The sequence below is a fragment of the Myxine glutinosa genome, chromosome 1 (genome assembly GCF_964187855.1).
Source record: "Myxine glutinosa chromosome 1, kmMyxGlut1.1, whole genome shotgun sequence".
In the NCBI taxonomy this organism is placed as follows: domain Eukaryota; kingdom Metazoa; phylum Chordata; class Myxini; order Myxiniformes; family Myxinidae; genus Myxine; species Myxine glutinosa.
In genome coordinates this window covers 299,845,765-299,870,501 of record NC_136261.1, presented here as the reverse complement: position 1 = coordinate 299,870,501, position 24,737 = coordinate 299,845,765, and the positions used below count along the sequence as shown (strand labels likewise).

At 44.5% G+C, this 24,737-nt stretch overlaps 1 protein-coding gene across 2 annotated transcripts; it reads left to right on the top strand.

The window, feature by feature from the left end:
- Positions 1-584: 584 nt before the first annotated feature.
- Positions 585-22,982, top strand: LOC137439348 (terminal uridylyltransferase 4). Of its 2 annotated transcripts, XM_068135069.2 has the most exons (3): positions 585-725; positions 2,353-2,749; positions 19,054-22,982. In XM_068135069.2, exon 3 carries the CDS (start codon positions 19,136-19,138, stop codon positions 22,844-22,846), a length of 3,711 nt encoding a protein of 1,236 aa, XP_067991170.2. In that variant the 5' UTR covers positions 585-725; positions 2,353-2,749; positions 19,054-19,135; the 3' UTR covers positions 22,847-22,982. The 2 variants fall into 2 exon arrangements, with proteins under 2 accessions (XP_067991170.2, XP_067991175.2); XM_068135074.2 differs by lacking the exon at positions 2,353-2,749 and having other exon boundaries at positions 596-725.
- Positions 22,983-24,737: the final 1,755 nt, after the last annotated feature.

Here is a 24,737-nt window from a genome sequence, read left to right as displayed (position 1 = left end):
GTAGCCCTGTGCATGTGCCCTAATGTGAGGAGACACATGAGGCTTCTTAGCTCGTTTAAAACAACCAGGGTTTATTTCCTGAAACAAGAAAGCACAAATAACAAGGGAAAATAAATTCAATAAATAAAAAACGACCCTATGGCATGACACATCATATTCGATCACAAATGGGGAAATGGAACGAGAACCGGGTGGGCTTAGCACTGCTGTGATGACGGAGAGTGTGAGCAGTCTCAAGCAGGGAGACGATGAAGCAGGCAATGAGGTAGGTGAGGCACGTCGAGGAACAGGCAGCAGGCAGATGAAATGGAGAGCAGACGATGGGGCAGAAACATGAGCAGACAAGCAAGGTGATGAAGCAGACAGGACAGATGAGCAAAAGCACTCCTTTTCTCAGGTGAACTCCTTTTCTCCTTATGTCAAAAGCTCTGAGTCCACCAAACTCACAAGACTCGAGGTCCTCCCCTCAGGAGGTGTGCATGGCTCCGCCCTCGGGTAGATGAAACTCCTCCCTTCCCTCTCCAAAGCCACACCCAGTCCCTGAAGGGGATTACAAGAGGCTAGATGTAAAATTCCTTCACTTTAAACCAAAACTATTTATGACAATGTACCGCCCTCCGTATGGTACACATTCAGACAATTCTTTTGCTGACGTGTCCCTGATTATTACATCGAGATTGGCTAACTACTCATACACGGACTAGACTACTCTACACAGTTCTAAGGTAATCTCTACCTCTCCTCCACAAACATAACAATATTGCCTTTCACAAATATATTGTTAATTAATAATATTTTGTCCTCCACCCACTTCCCTAAGAAGATTACAAAACCCATCTGGGAAATGACGAACATTTGTGTTGTGCTGTCTAATGTCCCTGTCTAATGTCCATGGCTTTGAGGTTGTTGTCTGTAGCCATTGTTGGTCTGCCCCAAGGGTATCCTGAGAGCTCAGACCCAATGACCTACTGGATTTTTAAAAAAGTAATGAAGATAGCACGAGATCCTTTAACGTCGAGGGGCAAGTGCTTGCGGACAGAACAGTCGATTTTTTTTTTAAACTTTAAGTCCACTCTAAAAACTTCACCGAAACCGAAACCATTGCAATACTTGCTTTAGTTTCAGTTTCCTCTTTCCTGTTCGTTATCATTTCCTTGTTTGTCTCACTGTCAGTTATACTTTGCTTTCTCATTTTAAAAAAAAGTTTGAATCGACCCATTGATATAGTTCTCCCATGAAGAAAGTCCTCCGCAACTGTTAAGAGGGGAAATCGATGTGAGTTTGTATGGGTACTCAAACTTCGTGAGATTTCCATTTTGAAGCATTTATTACAATGTTACCTTCACCACCGAAGGTAGATGGAGGTTATGTTTTCACCCCTATCTGTCTGTCTATTTTTTTTTTTGGTTTGGTTTTTATTATCTGTGAACAATATATCTCAAAAACCGTGGACGGATTCGGATGAAATTTGCCAGAGATGTAGCGTATGTGACAAGGACGAAATGATTAGATTTTGGTGAAGATCTGAATCAGGATCAGAGAATTTAAAAGTGATTCTTCACCATTGAGTGATAGGGTTTAAAATGACACACACACACACACACACACACACACACACACACACACACACACACACACACACACACACACACACACACACACACACACACACACACACACACACACACACACACACACACACACACACACACACACACACACACACACACACACACACACACACACACACACACACACACACACACACACACCTCAAAAAGTTATGGACGGATTTGGATGAAACTTGGTGAACAGATAGCGTATGCGACAAGAAAGAATCGATTCCATTTTGATGAATGTTCGAATCCGGATATGAGAGTTGTAAAAGTGATTCTTCATCATTGAGAGTTGGGGCTAAAACCGATACATAGCACGCCATCTCAAAAGGTTGTGGACGGATTTGGACGAAACTTGGTGGACAGATTGTGTGTGTGACAAGGACTAATAGATTGGTTTTGGTGAAGATCTGAATATGGATTCGGATATGAGAATTATTTAATTTTTAAGTGATTCTTCACCATTGAGAAATCGGGCCGAAAGCGATATACAACATGATATTTTTAAAAGTTATGGACAAGTTTTGGTGGACGAGTTGGTTAGGTGACAAGAACAAGCCGATCAGATTTTGGTTCAGGTTCGAATCCAGATTCCAGATCCGGCCTATCTGGTTCAGCCTCAGCGTAGGTGTGCTCGCTTCGTCGTGTCGTTGGAATTGTGTAATGCAGGAATCAACACACAATGACTGACCCCACCCCGTTATTAACCCTTCGCCCTTCCTTTTTCCGCATGCAGAATGGCGACGCAGCGCGTCGTCGACTTTTAGTTTTGCCCTTTGACAACGAGGCTGAAAAAACATTCATCCTCCGACCGCAGCCATTCGCACTCTGCTTCCTGAGATCGGAGCATCGCGCCGGCCGTGTAAGAGTGGAGACGACCCGTGCCGTGCCGTGCCGCTCCGGACCTAAACGAACCGGGGACCGGGCGCGGAGGAAGCGCAGGCCTCGTAGGCCCACGTCGAGGCCTCGCGTTCGCGTAGCGCACGGGCGGGCACCGCGCGCTCCACGGCCGTTGGCTAAACTAGGCAAGGCCCCGAAGATGGCGGAGGACGCGCTAGCTGGAACAGGTGGTTGTCGCTCATGCTCGGCTATGGACGCCGATTAGCGATGCGATGAGGCACGGAGGCTCGCAGGTTAGTGATGTTGACGGCGCTTTTGAATGTTGCCAGTACTAGATAACATGGCTGCCGTTTAAATTGCTTTGCTAATCTTACATCTTCCTCATCAGATTCAACAGTTAATTCGCACAACTAATTTGAAATAAAAACCGTGCGTATCCACAAATTCTTTTGAAAAGAACCGTTTTGTCGGAGCAGTGTATCAAAAGCAGCGTCAAAAGGGCTCACATCCGTTGCAATGTTGTAAGAAATGAATCGTTTCGCAAGCACTTGATGATGATCTTGTACAGTGTTGTAGTTCCGTAGGTCGTACATAGTATTTAAACTATTAGTATATTGTTGATTGATTAACATAACGACTTTGGTCGAATCGTTCGCATGACGCGATTGAATTTAATTAAATAAATAAATAAAGAGGATTGTCACGTGACTTTTAACAGGCGATAGAGCGTATAATCTGATCACGTGATCAGCCATAGATAGCTCATCAAATGTCGACGTTGCGTGTTGATGATATTAAAAAAATTTATTTTATCTGAATGATATAGGAATTATTTTGCTTGTTCCCACCATTCTTGTTGATGTGATTTGATTGGTTATTATCGTGTGCATAGTACGGAGTCGACTAGTCAAACGGCATGAACCATATTGCTGAAATATCAAGGACATTTCCAGAAAACAAAATAAGTAAATAAATTAAAAAAGGAATCACAAAGCTTTTCGTTGTGCACTCTTCATCATCAAGCGAAATAAGACGTTGAAGAAGAACTTATATAGGTCACCTATCAACAAGACCAATTCCGATTGGATGCTTTCTGCTGACATCATCACCTCCCAATGGCCTTGGTTGGAGGAGCCTGTTCAGTGTTCAGCGCTTCAATTGGAGGTTGCAGCATCTGGGGCGGGGCCTCCAACCTCCAATTGGAGCGCTGAACAGGCTCCTCCAACTTAGAGCAGTGGGAGATGATAGTGACAGCAGAGCATCCAATCTGAATGAATAGGTGACCTATATAAATTATTCTCCAATATCTCATTTCACCTGAGGAGTGCACAACGAAACGCTTTGTGGTTCTTTTTTTTGTTAATTCTGTTTTATGGAAATGTCCTTGATATGTCTCTGTTTATGTCTGCATTGTTGAACTGTTCTATGGGGGTGCTGCTTGGCTTCCTGAGTCCGACAACATGGTGCAGAGATAGCACAGCGTACCTTCGACCTGTCTTGTCTGGGTTACACTCTCGGTCTGACTATAAGTATAAACTGTTGGATTCGTGGTTCTTCATAGGCAGGGTGTTCCATCATAGTGCGCCGGCCCTCCGAAGGACGCTCAGCTGGGTGCCCCGCCAGCTAGCATTAGTTGGTGAATGTTAAAGGTATTTTGCAAAGAGTGGTTATGTGCCGGCACCTTGGCCAAATTCCAAATTCCTGCCCAAATCTCCTTCAGTCGAACGTCAACCCTGGCCAGCCGGTTCGTGAAAGACTTGAACCAAAAACGTTCCACAGCCGAGCCTCACAACATGATGGGAGTAATCGGGGATCGTTGAGTTTCAGGCTTTGTTGAGTAAGAATTTAAATGCGTCATGAGGCTCCCAACGCATCGTTTTATGGCAGCCTGATCCAATGTCCCCACCTGTTTCTACTAGCCTGGGTTTGAATCCCAACCCAGCTATAAACTGTCGTCCTGGTGTTTCACAGGCAGGGTGATTTATCAATGTCTGTGTCGTCCCTCGGATGGATTTTATACTGTGCGTCCCCCCTGCCAGCATTAGTTGGTGGACGTTAAAGATTCCATTGTGCCCTTCGCGAAGAGTACGTGAGCTATCGCCGGCACCAAGAACAAATTCCTCCCCTAACTACTGCTGGGAGAGGGATGGAAAACCTTCCAGCATGACCCTGGGCCTAAAAATTGCTTTCGCAGAACCAACGCTCTGTAACAGAATATGGTATATCGGATCAGATCCAATGTCACTACTCGTTAAGTAAAATAGTACTTCCTTGTATTAAAGTTTAAGCATCTTCATATGGTGGCCCTTTGCATGTGTAGAATTATTTTCAGATATGATATCGAGGCTAATGTTGTCATAATCATATTCGATAATATCGTACTCATATATGTGTGTGTATATATATATATATTTTTTTTTTTGAAAAATATAGCATTTTTTGAAGCACCCTCTATATATATATATATATATATATATATATATATATATATATATATATATATATATATATATATATATATATATATATATATATATATAGATATATATATATATATATATATATATGTGTGTGTGTGTACACAACGGGGCAAAAAAAACGAGCCAAGTCAATTTTTATGTCTCCTCCCCTGAAGGTGGCTGGAGGTGTTATGTTTTCGGGTTGTCCGTCCGACCGTCCATGCGGGCTAAACCTCTTTTTTCTCAGTAACCATATGTCCGATTGAGACAAAACTTTCAGGGTAGGAGTGACATCCATGCATAATGTTTTTCTGATAATTGTAACATCATAGGTCACATGGAATGGCAGCCATATTGGGTTAAACGCAAATAATTTAAAAAATATTTCTCGGAAACTGCTGAATGGAAATATGTGAAACTTGGCACATTGTCAAGTACTCCCAATGGGAAACAAAAGCTTGATAATGATGACATCATAGGTGAAGTGGCATACCAGCCATAAATGTTTTAATTGAATGCCCTATCCTAAAAATGTGAAATTGCCTGCATATGATCTATGACCCATTTGGATTGAAGTATTAAATTTATGACATCATAGGTAACATGGTTTGGCAGCCATATTGGATTTAACTTAAAACCTTTAAAAAAAACGTTTTTTCTCGAACCACCGAAGCAATTGACTTGAAACTTTACGTGTGTCATTGACGAGGCATGGAGATTAAAATTTGATCACAAAAACGTCATCGGTCACATGGTGTGGTGTCCATATTGGATTGAAGGGAAGTATTAAATAATTATAACTCAGAAACCGCTTACCCTATCGATGTGAAACTTTACAAATGTCACCTAACACTATTTGTGCATATGGTTTGAAAATGATGATGTCATAGGTCACATGGTTTGGCATCCAGATTAGCTTGAAAGCAATTTTTAAAAAACCCTTCTCCAAAACCACTTCACCAATCGATGTGAACCCTGTCATATCTGGTAAAAATGTGATACTTGAGAACAGCTGAAGGGATTTAAATCAAACTTGCTTAATTTAGGACAGTCAATGAGGGCATCTACCTGGTGTCACGAGCAGGGACTACACAACAACAAACGCAACAGGCATTTTCAGACCATTTTCCCTGCAAGAGCGGGGGTTAGCCTTGCGGGCTCCATGACAATCTTCTCCATTTTGCCCTATTTTCTGCATCTCCCATTGTTAACCCCCTTGCCCGCATTTCTTCTTCCACCACCTTTTGCCAAGTCTTTCTCGGTCTTCCCCGTCCTCTAATTGATTCACGAGTTATCAAACAGAGTGACCACTATATTCGTCATGGGTGTGTGTCTGTCTGTCTGTCTGTCTGTCTGTCCGCAGTATAACTACTCGATGATATCATCCGATCTTGATGAAACTTTGGTGGGAGGTTGATATCATGATCTAGTTGTGTCCTGCCTAGAGTGGGCGTATTGCGCCCATTGTGGGCGGAGCGACGCCCGAAAAAGATGTCTTTTTAGGGGGTAATCGAGTTCAAGCTACATCTTCCCCGAGGGAGTTGGTGGAATCTGACAGGGGTTTTGGTATTTGGTGAGGCCAATGTCATTTGTCGAGCCCCACAGAGCTCGATTTTTCATTTTCGCCCCACGGTCAAGGTCACAAGGTCAATAAATTTAGAAAAGTCGATTTTTGATGGTTTTATTACATTGTTCGCTTCCTGATAGGGTGAAATGTCGTACATGATCTTATATTTATCACATACATCATGAAATACAAGTTTTCCAACAAATTCCAAATCTTCGACCTTTGACCTTTGAAGGTCACAAAGGTCAAAGTTTCAAAATTGTCGGAATCGAACCGAATTTTCGGTATTGTGTAGCTAACTAACCTCATAACTGATTATACATTATTTTCTATCTCATTTCAAGGTCAGTAACCTTCGTTTTGACATTTCCGGGCCTGGCCTGTCCGGGCCTGTTTCGGTTATAGTCCGTCCTTTGTCATTGAATACCGCTCGCTCATGAACCATCGTCGTCTCCTGACTTGTTCCTTTTACATTCATTTCCATCACTCTTCTCACCCAGTCACTTTCATCCTTCCTAAACACATGACTAAACCATCTCAACCTGTTTCTCTTCACAGCATCAATCACAGGCTCTATTCCCATCATCTTTCACAATTCATCATTTGTCTTCCTCTTTCTCAACGATACTCCGCACATCCACCGAACCTTTTGCATTTCCACCCTTTCCAGCCTTCATTGCTGCTCGACGTTCATTACCCATGTCTCGCTCCCATAAATCATAACACTTCTCACACATGCAGCATACACCTTTCCCTTCAGCTTCAACGACACTCCCCTCCTCGTCTGCATGCCACTCAGTTCCCGAAACGTCTTCCATGCACATCTCACTCTAGCAACCATCGCCGAGTCTGATCCACCTTCTCCATTCAGTATGTCTCCTAGGTAGCAAAATGTTTTTTTTTCAGCATAGTCCCTACGGGTCAAAATGTTTCAGCATAGTCCTTACGGGCAGGGACTATGCTGAGGCATATTGGCGACGCAGCCGCATTGCTCTAGTTTAAGATTTTTTGTCATAACTATTTTACATACATTAAAAATCCATTTAAAATCCACCAGAACATACAGAAATAACTGTACAAATCAGTATGGAATAGTTTGTCCCTTAGCTTTCTTTAAATAATCCAGTCTCTTTGTCAAACTTTCACAAAGCTTCTTGCACCGAGAAATGTCAATATTGTCCCATTCATTTTTGACAGCTTCCCAAAGGTGATCAGAATTTGCAAATTTCCTTCAAGTAAGTTTGTACTGAATATAGGCCCAAAGATTCTCTATGTGATTCAAATTGGGACTATATAAATGACGGGACTATATAAAACCATGACCCTAATTCCCTCTGTATAAATGTGTATCATATACATTGTGCCCTTTGGGGTACTCTGTTTGTAAATGTGTTTCATTTCGTGGTGCCTGTTGGGAGTGGGATCATTAAGCATACACACATGGATCTAGGACATGACCTATGGTCCTGCTGGTATCCCCAGGCAGCCTGACCACATCTTTCTGTTTTGTACATAATACATGAAGATCCCAGAGAGATCTCACTCATGAAAAAACTGAGGGCCATATAACTGCACTCATATGCGACCATCTACAAATTGTGTATGCATCAAGATGTTAAAGAAGTGGGGAAATTAACATTCCATTTAATTAACAATTAACATTCCTGACTATAAACTGTTGGATTCATGCTTCTTCGTAGGCAGGGTGTTCCATATTCATTGAGAACGGCTGAAGGATGAAAACTTTAAAAAAATTCTGAAGTTATCGAGGTAACGAAATAATTGTAACGTAACATGACCTCTGATCTTTGACCTCCAAATCGAATCCGTTTATTTTTGCATCATAATATACTAGCAACGGTACCCGCCATATGGGCGGGGCTTCAGTTGGGAAGCCAAAATGTAAAGGTAAAATATCAGAAATTGAAAGCTTTTATTTTAAACGATTCATATAAACATCCGTTGAATCATATCACACGCAAATCATCAAAATCTAAACAGTACATGGCTAAACAGTACATGGACGATCACGTACCACGTACATCTCGCGTCTCGCTCGCTCTCATGTTGTCCCGATAATGATCCTTCCGCAGGTTCACCGACGGAAACCTTGTTACGACTTTTACTTCCTCGAGACAGTCAAGTTCGCTCATCTTTTCGGTGCACTGGCACGAGCCGAGAACGGCCCGTGCAGGGGCTGATCTGAGGATCTCATCAAACCGTCCGATCGGTAGTAGCGACGGGCGGTGTGTACAAAGGGCAGGGACTTAATCAACGCGAGCTGATGACTCGCACTTACTGGGAATTCCTTGTTCGTGGGACACTGTCTCAAGCCCCAGTCCCCATCACGGATGGGGCTCAGCGGTTTACCCGAGCCTGACGGTGAAGGGCAAGGTACACGCTGGCCCGTCCAGTGTAGCGCGCGTGCGGCCCCGGACATCGAAGGGCATTAATCGTTCATTAAACATTAAACGTTCATTAAAGGATTACAAAACGAAAAACATTACGAAATTACGTTCACACCATCACGTCAAACACTACCGTGAACACATACATCGTCACAACATCGTCACAATGAGAACATCGTCACAATGAACGTTATGCGAACGCGAATGTTATGCGGGAGTCCAAACCTGAGAATGCTGGAGACCAAAGCTGAAATTGGGAAAACTAAATAGCCTATTTTACTCCTGGAGATCCCAGGATTACCCACCCAAAATATATTTGCGATCGGTTCAGCAGTTTTTACGGTACCTTCAAACAGACAGACAGACGGACATTTGGTGAATTATAGTAAGATAGTCACAATGAGAACATCGTCACAATGAACGTTATGCAAACGTGAATGTTATGCGGGAGTCCAAAACTGAGAATGCTGGAGACCAAAGCTGAAATTGGGAAAACTAAGTAGCCTATTTTACTCCCAGGGGTCCCAGCATTACCCACCCAAAATATCTTTGCGATCGGTTCAGCAGTTTTTACGTTACCTACGAACAGACAGACGGACATTTGGTGAATTATAGTAAGATAACTATACCAAGTTTGGTGAAAATCCCATGACTGGTTCACAAGTTAGCTCGGTAAAATAATTTTTACCTCACGGAACGTCTGACATTTGATCTTTGACCTATTGACCCCAAAATGTAATCATTTAATCTTTACATAATTAAACATAGCTATACCACGTTTGAATTAGATCCCTGTGGCCGTTCTCAAGTTATAGACCTATTACAGACTTTGACCTTTGATCTCTTGACCCCAAAATCAAATCAGTTCATATTTGCATCATAATACATACTTGTACCAAATTTGTTCAGAATTCCATCACTGGTTCACAAGTTATCGTGGTAACAGGGTTTTTTTTTTAACCTAACATGAGTTCTGACACTCTACTCTGGACATGCTGCCTCTGCTGTCTCAACAATGGATGGAGGTCCTCAATGTCAAACAGGAAATTAGAGCTCTCTCCCTTGACATATCACGTGCCTTCGACACGGTCTGGCACCCCGCTCTGCTCACCAAACTCTCCTCCAATGGTATCCATTGAAATCTCCACGCATGGCTTGCGGACTTCCGCTCTGGTCGTATTCAACGTGTGGCCGTGGATGGGTTTCTCTCATCTCCCCTTCCTGTTCAGGCTAGAGGTCCCCAGGGCAGTGTTCTGGGCCCTGTGCTTTTTCTGGTCTTCATCAATGATCTCTCCGACTCTCTGGAAAATCCTCTCCATCTCTTTGCTGATGACTCAACTCTCTGCCGCTTCATACCTCATCCCTCAGATCAGCAGTCTGCAGCCTCCTCACTCTCTGCAGACCTGGAGAAAATCACAGACTGGGCAAACAAGTGGAACATGTCTTTAAATCCTGACAAATCTCACACTCTCACTATGTCTCTCCGAAAAGACCGACTGGACAACCCTCCCATCTACTTTCTGAACAATCCTCTCCAAGAAGTTCTGTCACTCAAGCTTTTGGGTCTCACTATCGCCATGATCTTTCCTGGGAAAACCACATTTCCAAGCTGGCCTCCAAAGCCAGTCGCCGACTGGGCATCCTCCGTCGTGTGAAGTCCTTCCTTGGCACACCTGAGCTCCTCACCACATACAAGGGTTTCATCCACAGCCCAATGGAATGCTGTTCTCCCCTCTGGGCTGGTGCTCCTGCCTCACACCTAGCTCGGCTTCACGCTGTTGAAGCCAAAGCTTTCAGAATCATTGGAATCTCCTGCGATGAAGCTAACTCCGAGGGCCTTTCACTCACTCACCGCAGGCAGGTTGGTCGTCTTTCTGTCTTCTACCAACTCCTCTCCGGCCTTGCTCCCCCAGCTCTCTCTGTGCTCTGTCCCCCAAATATTCCTACAAGTCGCACAAGAGCTGCCAGCAACCCTCTTATGGTTAAACTGCCAAAATCTAGGCTCTCGGCTCACCTTCACTCTTTCATTCCCCTTTTCTCCCGCCTCTGGAACAAACTCCCCCACTCCGTTCAATCCCACTCCTCCCTCCAGGTCTTTAAAACAGCTGTTCACCACCATCTCTTATCTTCCCCCATCCAAAACCTTAATCATTTCTACCCCTGCTAATTCACCCCAGATACGTTTTTTCGAAATTCCAACTTCTTTTCTGAAAGTCCTTGCAGTGTCCATATGTTTTATACCTCTCCCACCTCCCCCCAAGCCCTCCCCCTCCCACAGTTCTCTCGATGTCCATGCTCTCAAATGTTGTGTTTGTGTCCTTCCCCCTCTCTCCCCATCTTGTCTACCGCTCCCCTTATTTTGTGATTTTTGTGTCGGTTTGACTTTTTGTGTGATTAATGTTTAGCTCTTTCATGAGCCTCGATCTTGTATACAAAAAAAAAAAAAAAAAAATCCCCAAACCTCATAAGAACCCGTAAAAGTATAGGTTTCTAGCTGGTGCCAGGAAATGTACCACCAAACAGTTATCGGTTATCGTTAACTCAGGCTAACAAGTTGTTAGGGAACCATTTAGGAAATATTGTTTGGCAATTGAGAAGAATTCTGGTGTTAACACTTTCTGGAGCATTAATTCTACTTTGGAGTTCTTGGATCGGATAAGATATCAAGTCAGTTGAGGTTTTTGGTTTTTAACTTTATATACAAATTTAGCTTTAGTACTCGTAAGGGATTCACTCTTCAAAGTAATTGACAAGGTTTTTAGCTCTTTTAATAAGTTTTTATATGTCAGGTTTGATAGAACATTATTTTCTCAAAATAAATACTCAGGTTTTCATTGTTTTGATGAGCAGAAATTTAAGGATGCTGTTAATTTTATTTTAAGTAATGCTTTTGTGTCCTTTTGTGGGATCAATATTTCCACAGGTTAAGGGTATTCCCATGGGTGGGAATTGCAGCCCCCCTACTAGCGGACATTTTTCTTATTTTCTGTGAATTTTCATTTATGAGGAAACTGGTGAAGGACAAAAAAAAATTCGGATTAGCTAAAATATTGTCTCATACGTGTCATTACATAAATGATACTTGTGTGGTTAACTATAACTTTTTTCGATAGGCTGCTTTACAAGATTTATCCAGATAGTCTGATTGCAAACAAGAGTAGTAATGATTGTACTGTTGCTGTATATCTGGAGGTGTTGGTTAGAGGTGGACAGAATCTGGATGTGTTGGTTAGATTTGGACAGAATGGCTTCAGTACAAGTGTATATCATATAGTTGATTATTTCAGTTTCCCTGTAGTCTTGTACACCTTTCCAGGTAGCAATGTACCAATTAAAATGGGTTGCAATGTTTTCTCATCTCAGCTACTTAGATTTGCAAGAATTTGTTCAGTAAAGGATGGTTTTGTGGAACGTGTTGAGAAGGTATTTTCCATCATGTTAAACAGGGGATATTTGGCTCATCGGGTCTTGTGAGAGTCTTTAGACTTCATAGTCACCTTTTGTTTGTTTGATTGGTTTTTTTCATGTAAACAAGTTCCTATTGCATTGCATTTGATTCAATAATATTGAATTAATTATTTTAGTGAAGTAAATTCTTTAATTAATATCATTAATTAAACATATATATAAATATATAATTATATATACATACATACATACATACATACATACATACATACATACATACATATGCAGAACATGTGCAGGAATAAATTAACAACTGCACGAAGATGCGGAAACATCTTCAGGTTCATTGATGATTTGTTGGCAATTAACGATGGATTTATATTTGAGCAGCTTCATGATGATATATATCCAAAAGAACTTGAATTAAAAAAGGAAAACCAAACTTCCACTTCAGTTTCCTTTTTAGAATTACAAATTGACATCCATAATAATAAATTTCACACCAAATTATTTGATAAACGAGATGCATTTCCATTCCACATTGTCCGAATGCCTTTCTTAGACGGCAACATTCCCAAAAAGCTATTTTATGGTACGGTTGCAGGTGACATAATTAGGACTGTGAGAGCAACCACACACAGCTCTGAACTTGTCAATAGATTACAACAACTAGTCAGACGTATGTTAGCACAGGGAGCTACAGTTAGTAGATTAAAATAAGTTTTCTTTAAAATCACAAAACGGCACCAAATCGAATTAGTAAAATACAATACGAATAGTAAAAATATGATTCATGAGATATTTATGTAAATAAAGTACAATATAAGAATTAAATATACTACAAATCAATGTTGCTAGGAAACAGTGGTTGCTAGGATATGGCAGCATGCCAAAAACCGTTTTCGGTGACAGTTTGAACATTCGAAATACAGTTTGATCCAGAGGTAGGTGGTGTGGTTGTGCTGGTTGGTAGATATCGTGTATTTAAGGTAAGATGTGCATGATTTAATGATATCATATTATGGAGTGTGAAAGTTATAAATATATGATAATACATTAAATCCTATTGCGAGTAAAGTTGGAATAAGTGATATTGCATTGATGGGTTGACTGACTTCCTGGGTGCCACTGAGATTGCGGATCTACTGATGTACCATCTATTGATGTGGATCCATGATCAAGGTTGTGGATCCGCCATTTGGAGAGGTCCTGGGCTGAAAGGATTGAAACCTCGAGGAAGAACGGTGCCCAGCTGATGATCCGTGCAGTCGGGAAACTAGTCAATTGCTTACAGGTTAAGGTTCTTGCTTTTGGGAGAGAAACTATGTTTTGAGGTTTACAATTAAAATAAAGTTGAATATGGGATGTTGTGAAATTAACATCATTTACAGCAATACAACAACAACAACAGGCATTTTAAGGCCATTTTCCCTGCAAGAGCGGGGGTTAGCCTTGCGGTCCCCATGACAATCTTCTCCATTTTGCCCTATTTTCTGCATCTCCCCTTGTTAACCCCCTTGCCCGCATTTCTTTCATCGACCATCTTCAGCCAAGTCTTTCTCGGTCTTCCCCTTCCTCTACTTCCTTCTACATTCATTCCATCACTCTTCTCAACCAGTCACTTTCATCCTTCCTCAACACATGACCAAACCATCTCAAACTGTTTCTCTTCACAGCATCCATTACAGGCTCTATTCCCATCATCTTTCGCAATTCATCATTTATCTTCCTCTCTCTCAATGATACTCCACACATCCACCGAACCATTCGCATTTCCACCCTTTCCAGCCTTCGTTGCTGCTCTACGTTCATTACCCATGTCTCGCTCCCATAAATCGTAACACTTCTCATACATGCAGCATACACCTTTCCCTTCAGCTTCAACGACGCTCCCTTCCTCGTCAGCACGCCACTCAGTTCCCGAAACTTCTTCCATGCACATCTCACTCTAGCAACCATTGCCGAGTCTGATCCACCTTCTCCATTCAGCATGTCTGCTAGGTAACAAAATGTTTTCACACCTTCCAGCTTCACGCCGTCTCCAAGATCCAACTCAACATTTCGTCCATCTGCAGCTCCCTCTGTGCACATCTTACACTTGAATGTAGCTGCCACACTGGTTAATGACCCTCTCAAACCACTACATTTTTTATGAACCCACTCAGCGCACATTGTACATTGAATGGAATTCACTCTGACACCCTTCCTGCACACAGCACACGGCCACTTCCCAGTTCTTTCCACCTCACCACATGCTTTACCACTTGCCATCACCTTCGTTTTTTTCCGGTATTCACCTTCAGACCTTTTGTCTCCATACATTCCTTCCACTTGTTCATCTTCTCCTTCAGTCCATCCATACTTTCTGCAATCAACACCAGATCATCTGCATACAACAACTCCCACGGTAAACCCTCCTTTACGTTCCGAGCCAGCACCTCCATCACAGCTACAAATAGTAGTGCATTTAGTACCGACCCCAGATGCACTCCGACCTTCACCTCAAACTCACCACTGTTCCCATCCTTCGTCCTTACAGCTGTGCGTGCTCTTTTGTACATTGTACATATATTTGTACATTTACAGCAATCCTTTAAATTATTTATATTTAAGTTTAGGAACAACCAATACTGTACAATTAATTAAATGCATTTTTAAATAAGAATTGAAAAAGAGAAATAAGTATTGAAAATTATAAGAGATTGTGATTTGAATTGTGAGAAACAAAAATAGAAAAACAAGGTGTGTGGGTGTGTGTGTGTGTGTGTGTGTGTGTGTGTGTGTGTGTGTGTGTGAGAGAGAGAGAGAGAGAGAGAGAGAGAGAGAGAGAGAGAGAGAGAGATATAGAATTGTGAGGAACAGAAATGAAAAAACCAGATGTGTGTGTGTGTGTGTGTGTGCGTGCATCTTTGTGTATTATGTCTGGCCTCCCTCTTGGGACTACATTGCTGTAATTAGTCTTTGTTTTGATTTGAAAAGGATTTGCATATTTGGTCAATTAATTCAACTACCAATTACTTTTGAGGTCAACATAGGCCAAAGTTGGGTGTTGAGACCCTGGTGTTGGGCTAGCGGCTAGGGTGCCGGCTTAGGATACCAAGGATCCTGGGTTCGAATCCCGGTCGATTGCTGAATTAATGCCAGGGGGGTTGACTCAGCCTGTCATCCTTCCGAGGTCGGCTAATTGAGTACCAGTCCACTGGTAATTCCCTGTTTGTCGTTAAAGGCGGCAAAAAGGGTTGGCGTCAGGAAGGGCATCCGGCCGTAAAACATTGCTTCAAAAAGGGGACCGAAAAACAACAACAACCACGGTTCCCGAAAAAGGCCAACCCCCGCCTTGCGGGGAAAAATGGCCTCTAAAGGTGGTTATATATATATTTTTTATAGGCCAAAGGTATACAACTTCAGTGTCGTTTTTAAAACCTAAATTTTCATCTGATTGACTTGAAAGTTTAACAGTATTTCGATATTTGGTCTTTTAATCCAACCGCCAATTATTTTAAGATCACATTTGTTTTAGAGATTTCACAAGTATCGTGCTCACGACATCTTTCGGAACATTATGGAAACTGAATCGCTGACAAAATGAGTTGAAAACTGCTGGTTGTGCTCGTTTTTGCACTCGTTTTTTGTACTCGTACTCGTGCACAATGTTTTAAAGGGTAAAATAAATACCAAATATATTTGTAGTTCCGGTGATTCAGCGTTACCCCAATTGTATGTCGCCACCTGGTGGAAGCCAATATTACATGTATAGATCATAAATGTGGGGGAACCAACCTGTCTGTAAGGGTGGTTTTTTGCTAATGAGATTCAATTTTGGCAATAAAAATTGTATTTCACTTGTAATTAATTTGAAGTTGCCCATAAACAGCAACGCTGACATATGTATATTTTTTTGTTTGGGATGACCAACACAGTGGGTAATGATCTTCAGGGGTTTTGATATTTTTTAGTGAAATAACTATTTGAAGGATCAGCAAAATGGCTTTCATTATGATGCATCTCCTTTTTTAAACCCCGCGCACGCGAATCAAAAAGTGGGGTTAAGCAATTGGTTCACTTCTGTCTGTCTGTCTGTCTGTCCGTCCACCCACAAGCGTTAGTTTATAAACAAGGAACAACTTCATTTCAATTGAATGTTAGATTTTGAACACAAATCGGAACGTGAATCAGAAAACAAACCTGGAGTTTAGCAATACAGTAATACCCCGGCCTACGTCATTAATTGGTTCCATAAGCAGTAACGTAACTCGGTTTTTGACGTAAACCGGGCGTAATGTCATAAAAATGCCTTACAATGAAGACAAACACCGTAATTCGTAAAACTAGAGTAAATAACTGGAGGAGGCTGCGGCTTCGCCCTGAATCTTTGCCGCTCCCCGTCAGGAGTCCCTCCGTTGTTTTCTATCGGTCGGGTCTTCTCCTCGAATGGGGTGACCGGCACGGACGTGTCGACCGTGAGCTGGCTTGTGTGCCGAGTGACTCCGCGGCCCGCTACCCAACGTGTCCGAGCAGTTTCACCGGTGGTCGTGTCCTGTCGTCTGTGACGAACGAACGAGCTCAGGGTTCCGTGAACCCGGCCGCCCCGGGGATCGACGCTCGCCTCCGAGTCGTAGGCGTGCACTGTCTTTCCTTGAGCGGCCGAAGTTGCTTGCTTCTTTATTTTTGGACGATGCGATATACGCAGAAACGACGACGTACAGGCAGGCATTTGCAAATCCATGCACATGTGCACATGCACACGTCGAGATCGGTTCTTTACAAGGATATGCATCAACAACAACTTGCTACTTCCCGCACCACAGATGTCAATTTCCAAACAATTTACCTACTCCCTCTACCTAACTTTAAACTACCCTCCCCGGGTATTCGTGAAGGGGTCCATCCTCCCCCATCCACTCCTTCGCACCATGCACTCCACACCACTCAATCCACACTACTCACTCCACACTCCATTTATTCCCACACACTAAGTATTCTCTCCATTTATCCACTTGCACCCCATGCAAGTCAAGCACTCAACACCATTACACATGTCCTCAATACACCACTCATACACTTTCTCCGGTCTTCCCAGACCATTGCCTCATTTCACCAAGTTCAACGATAACCAGATTCTCACACACACAACCATTCTCGACCAATGCCTCATTTCACCAAGTTCATTCCAAAGATCCTCATTCAATTCCTCATTTGCGCCTAAAGCTCATCCTCATCCTCACACACATGATACACCAAGATACACCAAGAGCGGCTTCAGCTTGAAGTCGCCGGTGCAATTACCCCCAAGCATTAGCGTTAGCCGCTCCTTCGCGACTTTGTAGCCTGGCATGGTCTTCTCCTCCTTCGAGATAAAGGAGATGATGATGTAGGAGTGACGTAAAGTCACACATAATGACGTTCGCTGAACTGAAATTTACTCCAGAAGAGTGGTGTAAAGTCGGATTTGACGTAGGTCGAAATGGCGTAAAACGGGGTATGACTGTACTTTGGCTGTGAATTTGTGCCGGTTACGCATGCACAGAGAGGAGTGACAAATTTTTTTACTTCGTGTGCCTGCCTGGTAGTCAAACAAAATTTAAAATCATTCCAAAACAGGAAACTTCCTGTTTTTAAGGACGTTATAACGGACAACAGGCACGAATAACTCATGTAATGTGTTAGATAAGGTGGTGTAATATCCACTGCGTCAAGAGCAGTAAACTTCCGGAATAAATTTTTTGTACGAACTTTAAAATCACTTTTATTTCAATTGAATTATACACTTGAACACTTTGTGGAGTAAGGTGTTTTCAGAATTCTGTAGTTTTATTTAATATTTTTTATTTTTGTTATTCTACCTTGTGATTGAGTTTGTCAAGGAGCCAACATATAGCCTCGTAATAAGCTCAAGTCTGGATCCCATTGCTGATAGATCAGAGTCTATCGACAGTTTTTACCACCATAAACTTTGTGGCCATTGCATTGCACTATGTCGTGTATGGTTTTAATTACAAGTCATTAATCTAGATTCCCTGTCTGTTAGCATTTGTAGCCATCAAAGATTCCATGGTGTATTTCCCAAAGAGTAGTCTATTGGGCTGGTAAAAAAACCACCTTTAGAGGCCATTTTTCCCCGCAAGCGGGGGTTGGCCTTTTTCGGGAACTGTGGTTGTTGTTGTTTTTCGGTCCCCTTTTTGAAGCAATGTTTTACGGCCGGATGCCCTTCCTGACGCCAACCCTTTTTGCCGCCTTTAACGACAAGCAGGGAATTACCAGTGAACTGGTACTCAATTTGCCGACCTCGGAAGGATGACAGGCTGAGTCAACCCCCCTGGCGTTAATTCAGCGATTGACCGGGATTCGAACCCAGGATCCTAGGATCTACGCCTAGGACCTAGGATCTAGGATCCTACGATCTACGCAGGATCCTAGGATCTAGGATTGGGCTGGTACGTTGCTTTAATTTCAAATTCCAGCATACTGATTATCATATTTGCTTATCCTGGATCATTTCTGTCTCTGTGAGATAAGCACATGGATGATGAGTGATAATGAGTGGCTCTGTGGCTGCAGCTGCTGAGGCTTGAGTGTCTTTTCATGCTGAGGTTAAATGAGTGACTTTGGGAGAAGAAAGTTGGATTTTGTTTGTTAATTTGATGGAGATTGTGAAAAATTTTAATGTTTCAGAGCTCATTTGAAATGGATTGTTAGTGTTTTGTTTGAATTTTACGTTTATATTTTTGAGTCATTTTACCTTTATGTTCCCCCAGGGTGTTCCTGGGACTCGGAGGATAAAGAGAAAGAAACAAGCTTTCAAGAGTCTGAAGCAATAAAAAGGCTTTCAGGATAACAATGGAAGCTGGTCATGGGCGGCATGATGCTCATCATGTGATCAGAGATGGGACAGTTACTGCAACAAAGACTGATTGCTCAGTGGAGCAAAGTCGGCGAAAGGATAAAGTCAGAGGTGGGACTGGCGGGCGAGGGGCTAGGACTAGTAGAAGTACTGTGGAGAGCGCGCATGACACCTCTTTCAAGATCCTACCATGCTCACCTTTCTCACCCGTGTCTTCCATCTTGTTGCATTCGGATGGTACTACGCCACCAGGTGCAGTGGGCCAGGAGATGGAGAAGTTGACTCCGGAGGAGGCACTAGGCCTGCATCAAGCAGAAGAGAGGTTAAAGCGAGACTTCATCGTTCGGGTACGCAAAACTGATGCTGGCAGTTCTCATCCACCATATCTTTGTCGGCTGTGTTCCCAGCCTCTCGACGGTGTATCTCAAGCCCACCGGCATATCAAAGAAAGGCGTCATCGTCGGGCTTTACAGGAAAAAAAGGAGGATGAATGTCTTCGTCAGCTCCCAGAACCTTCTACTACGCATGCAAATGCTCTCTCTCTTTGTCTCTTGCAGCTCCAGAGTGATGTTGGCCTCTCTGAGAGAGACAATCGACAGCGGGCTTTTATTGTGACTCAAATGGAGGTGGTTGTACAAAAGACGCTGCCAAAGGTCTCTCTGCGTCTGTATGGATCATCTCTGACTCGCTTTGGTTTCAAAAGTAGTGATGTAAATATTGATGTGTGTCTACCTAATGACATGACCCTGCCAGCTGCACTCATATCTGTCTCCGAAATCCTCAAGTCTATGGACCTCTATGAGGAGGTGCAGACTGACTTTCATGCCAAGGTCCCAGCTGTTTTGTGCAAACATCAGAAGAGTGGATTGCTCTGCAAAGTTGGTGGAGGGGCTGAGACATCCTTTCAGAATAACCAACTGCTAGCTCATTTTGGCCGCCTTGAACCTCATGCTTTGTCTCTTGGTCTTGCCCTCCGTCACTGGGCCAGACTTTGTGATTTGGATCGGCCAGAAGAAGGAGGGCTGCCCCCTTATGCGTTCGCACTTATCACTGTTTTCTATCTTCAGCAACGGCATCCAGCTCTGCTACCTGCACCTCTAAGTCCTCAGATTTCAGGATTTGACCCAAACCATCCTGACGATTTCCAGTTGATAACAGTCAATAATGGCTTTGTTACTTGGGAAAGGTTGCAGGGGGGTAATGGTGGGGGACAAGGAAGCGAGCGGACAGATGAGCAGCCTGTTGTGACCCCTGGCAAGACACCACTGACTCGGATAGCTGATGGGCCAGTCCCCTCCCTGGGGGCTTTGTGGCTTGGTCTGTTGCGCTTTCTCTGCCTGGAGTTCTCCCCGAGTGAGTGGGTTGTATGCCTGCGCACTGCAGAGCCTGTGTCTCGCCAGGCCAAGGCTTGGCCACGCCGCCGCCTTGCTATTGAGGATCCTTTTAGTCCTTGGAGGAATGTGGCAAGATGCATGTCCAGCCAACTGGTTTACGATGCCTATATGGAGTTCTTGCGGAACACCTATAAATATTTTGCAACACCATGTGTTGGCTCCCATGGTGTAAGACCAATGGAAAAGCAGGCATCAGAGGTGAAAGGGGTGATTACAGGTCCAAGAGAGCAGTCAAATGCCAAAAGGTTTGGAGAGGAACTTGAGGGAGGCAAGGTCGATGTTGACAGTGTGGTGGAGAATGAATTGAAGGAGGATGGACAAGAGGAAGTAGGGTGGGGGAAAAAAGAGAAAGGCAATGATGCTGTTGAAAATTGTGAGGAAGAGCATAGCAGAGCTGTAAATAAGCAAAAAGGAGAGGTGAGTAATGTGGAAAGACCAAATGATGGCAATGAGGCAGGATTGGTATTTGTTTTCGATCAAAAAATCTTTACCAAAGACAAGACGACACCAGTTGTGTGTGCTTTATGCAAAAAAGATGGTCACACACACTCCTGTTGCCCAGATGATGCTTCTCGACTACCTCTCACTCCTCTCCCTTCACTATCCGTTCAACACCGAAATCTTCTTGACATTGTGTGCCAGCAGTGCTTCAGAGAGTATGCCCCTACTCCACAGGAAGAAAGTAAGCGTGACCAGATGCTGAATAGCTTGGAAAGATTCATACAGAGAGAGTTTGACAAACGTGCACGGCTCACCCTCTTTGGCTCATCCAAGAATGGCTTTGGCTTTCAGCACAGTGACCTTGATATCTGTCTCACCTTTGAGGGATGCCAATCAGCAGAGGAGCTGAACTGTAAACAGCTTATTGAAGACTTAGCTCATGCCCTTCGAAAGCACACAGGGCTCAAAAACATTCTCCCGATAACAACGGCTAAAGTCCCTATAGTGAAATTCGAGTACATCTGTGGCCTAGAGGCCGACATCAGTTTGTACAACACACTTGCACAGCACAACACTCGGCTCTTGCACATGTACGCGAGTATTGACCCGCGTGTGCGTATATTGGGTTACACCATGAAAGTGTTTGCAAAGGTTTGCGACATTGGTGACGCATCTCGTGGTAGCCTCTCTTCATATGCATACACCTTAATGGTGCTTCACTTTTTACAGCAGCGTGATCCACCCGTTATCCCCGTCCTTCAGGAGCTTTGCAATGAGGGGCCAAATGAACCCAGAAAGATAGTTGACGGCTGGGATGTGACATTCTGTAGCAACCCAGAGATGCTGGACCGCTTGTGGACAGGACGTGGAAAGAATCAGGAGACGGTAGGGGAGCTGTGGCTCGGCCTTTTGAGATACTACACAGAGTGTTGGCAACCATCACATAAAGTCGTGTGTGTACGTCGGCACGCACCACTCTCGACCTTTGAGAAGGAGTGGACAGCAAGTCACATGGCCATTGAGGACCCATTTGACTTGTCACATAACCTTGGTGCAGGTGTTTCACGTAAGATGACCAACTTCATCCGCAAGGCCTTTGTGAATGGTCGTTCACTGTTCGGTTCTCCAATGACTGTTCTGATACCTCATCAAACCCCTTTCCAACACTTCTTTAATCCTGAAACACTTACAGGTGGTGAAGGAGCACCGAATGACCGCTGTTGCCGACTCTGCGGGAAGATTGGCCATTTTGTAAAGAACTGCCCACGCAGGCGAAGGCCTCGACGCAAGGAGGAAAGGGATGGTGTTAGTGGAGAGGGACAAGGTGGGGAAACCCCTGGGGGTGGAAGAGAGAGGAGGTGCTACCAATGTGGAGAATTAGGTCATGTCAGGAGGGAATGCACAGGCACAACCCGTCCTCGTCCAGCCTCCGGTGCTCGTCCAGCCTCCGGTCATCGTCCCGCATCTCGGTCCCTGGTCCATGAGCGAGGCCGGCCCAGCGGATACGTGAAAGAGGCACCAGCTTTCTTTGGCTTGCGTCCACGGCTACTCGTGCAACCTTCATCTCAGCACCACGCACAACCTCTCACCCAACAAGTCAACAAGATCATCAACCAGCCCCTTGCCCAACGACCCGCACAACAACCGCATGGCATACTTGCCCACCCACACACACACAGGCAGCAGATTCCCGGCGCACACAACCAGCCACTTGCTTCCATGTACCCTCCACCCATTGCACAACCTCATACTCAACGTCAGACACAACCACTATCTCAGCTGCTGTTGCCTTCACTCGCTCAACCGACCAACCAGCGGCATAGCCAACAACACAAGCCCAACAACTGGATGGACTCGTTTACACTCCATTGAATGGACTGGAATTTTCGCCACTGATAAGGATTCTTTATGTATTATAAAGCATTGCATTCTTTTAATTTAAGAATCGTCGGATGGTTTATGGTCATTCACATTCAAATCAAAAATACAATATTTTACATTCTTTTAATTTAAACGTCTCCCTGGTTATTTTATTTATCAGATCATTTTTGCGCACGATTGAGAAAGTTACAATATCGGAATCGGAGAGAATGGACACGAACTGACATCACGCAACCTCTGCAGATTATTGATATTATATTTTGTTTATTTGTATATTGATATTTGTACATTATATATCTGAATATATTTATAATTCGTTTTGCAAATTTAATCAAGTCTGACTGGATAGTTAGGGCACTTACCTTTGAGAGGTCTAGTCGACCCGACAATGAACTGTCGGATTGGTGCTTCGTGGGCAGGGTGCTGTTGCATCGACGTGTGCGCCGTCCACGGTTATTGGACGTTAAGCTGGCTGTCCCGTCTGCTAGCGTTGCCTGCTGGACGATGGTTATCGCCGGCAGCCTGCCAACCCCAGAGATGATCGAACCAGCAGCTACATGTTGCACTCGGATGAATGAGTCCAGATCTTATGTGGACGTTTATCAGTGCGCACACGACCATCTTGTTGCGCGTTGTTGCAGCTGACGTTTAAATACAGAAAGGCTGTTAACTTCTTATTTTATTCAATACAGTAATTCATTGTTCGGTTCAGCGTAATATTTTTCTATTGTGAGTTTGTGTAAAACTCGTTCTTCATTTTACTCTTGCTGTATAACTTTTGGTCATTGCTTGTTTCTTTGTACTTTTCTCCCTGCACCATTTATACAAAATGATGTTGCCAGTCTCGGGCAAAGAGGGAGTTGAGGTCACGTTAGTAGATGAAGGGTTTGGTGTCACCTTCGTGAGGGTGGAGGTAGCGGTGAAGGAATGGGATAGTGTTGGGAGCGAGGTGGGGGCTGAGAGGTGGGGAGCTGGGAGAGGGGAAAGGGGAGCTGGGAGGGGGGAGAGGGGTGGGGGAGGAGGATGGGGCTGGGAGAGAGGTGGGGGCTGGGAGAGAGGTGGGGGGGGGGGGAAGAGGATGGGGTTGGGAGAGTGGTGGGGACCTGGGAGAGTGGTGGGGACCTGGGAGAGTGGTGGGGAGCTGGGAGAGTGGTGGGGAGCTGGGAGAGTGGTGGGGAGCTGAGAGAGTGGTGGGGAGCTGGGAGAGTGGTGGGGAGCTGGGAGATAGGTGGGGGCTGGGAGAGTGGTGGGGAGCTGGGCGAGTGGTGGGGTAGCTGGGCGAGTGGTGGGGGGCTGGGAGAGTGGTGGGGAGCTGGGAGATAGGTGGGGGCTGGGAGAGTGGTGGGGAGCTGGGAGATAGGTGGGGGCTGGGAGAGTGGTGGGGAGCTGGGAGAGAGGTGGGGGTTGGGAGAGAGGTGGGGGCTGGGAGAGAGGTGGGGGCTGGGAGAGAGGTGGGGGGGAAGAGGATGGGGTTGGGAGAGTGGTGGGGAGCTGGGAGAGTGGTGGGGAGCTGGGAGAGAGTGGTGGGGAGCTGGGAGAGAGTGGTGGGGAGCTGAGAGAGTGGTGGGGAGCTGGGAGAGTGGTGGGGAGCTGGGAGATAGGTGGGGGCTGGGAGAGTGGTGGGGAGCTGGGAGAGTGGTGGGGAGCTGGGAGAGTGGTGGGGGCTGGGAGAGTGGTGGGGAGCTGGGAGAGAGGTGGGGAGCTGGGAGAGAGGAAAGGGGAGCTGGGAGGGGGCGAGGGGTGGGGGAGGAGGATGGGGCTGGGAGAGAGGTGGGGGGGAAGAGGATGGGGTTGGGAGAGTGGTGGGGAGCTGGGAGAGTGGTGGGGGGCTGGGAGAGTGGTGGGGGAGCTGGGAGAGTGGTGGGGAGCTGGGAGAGTGGTG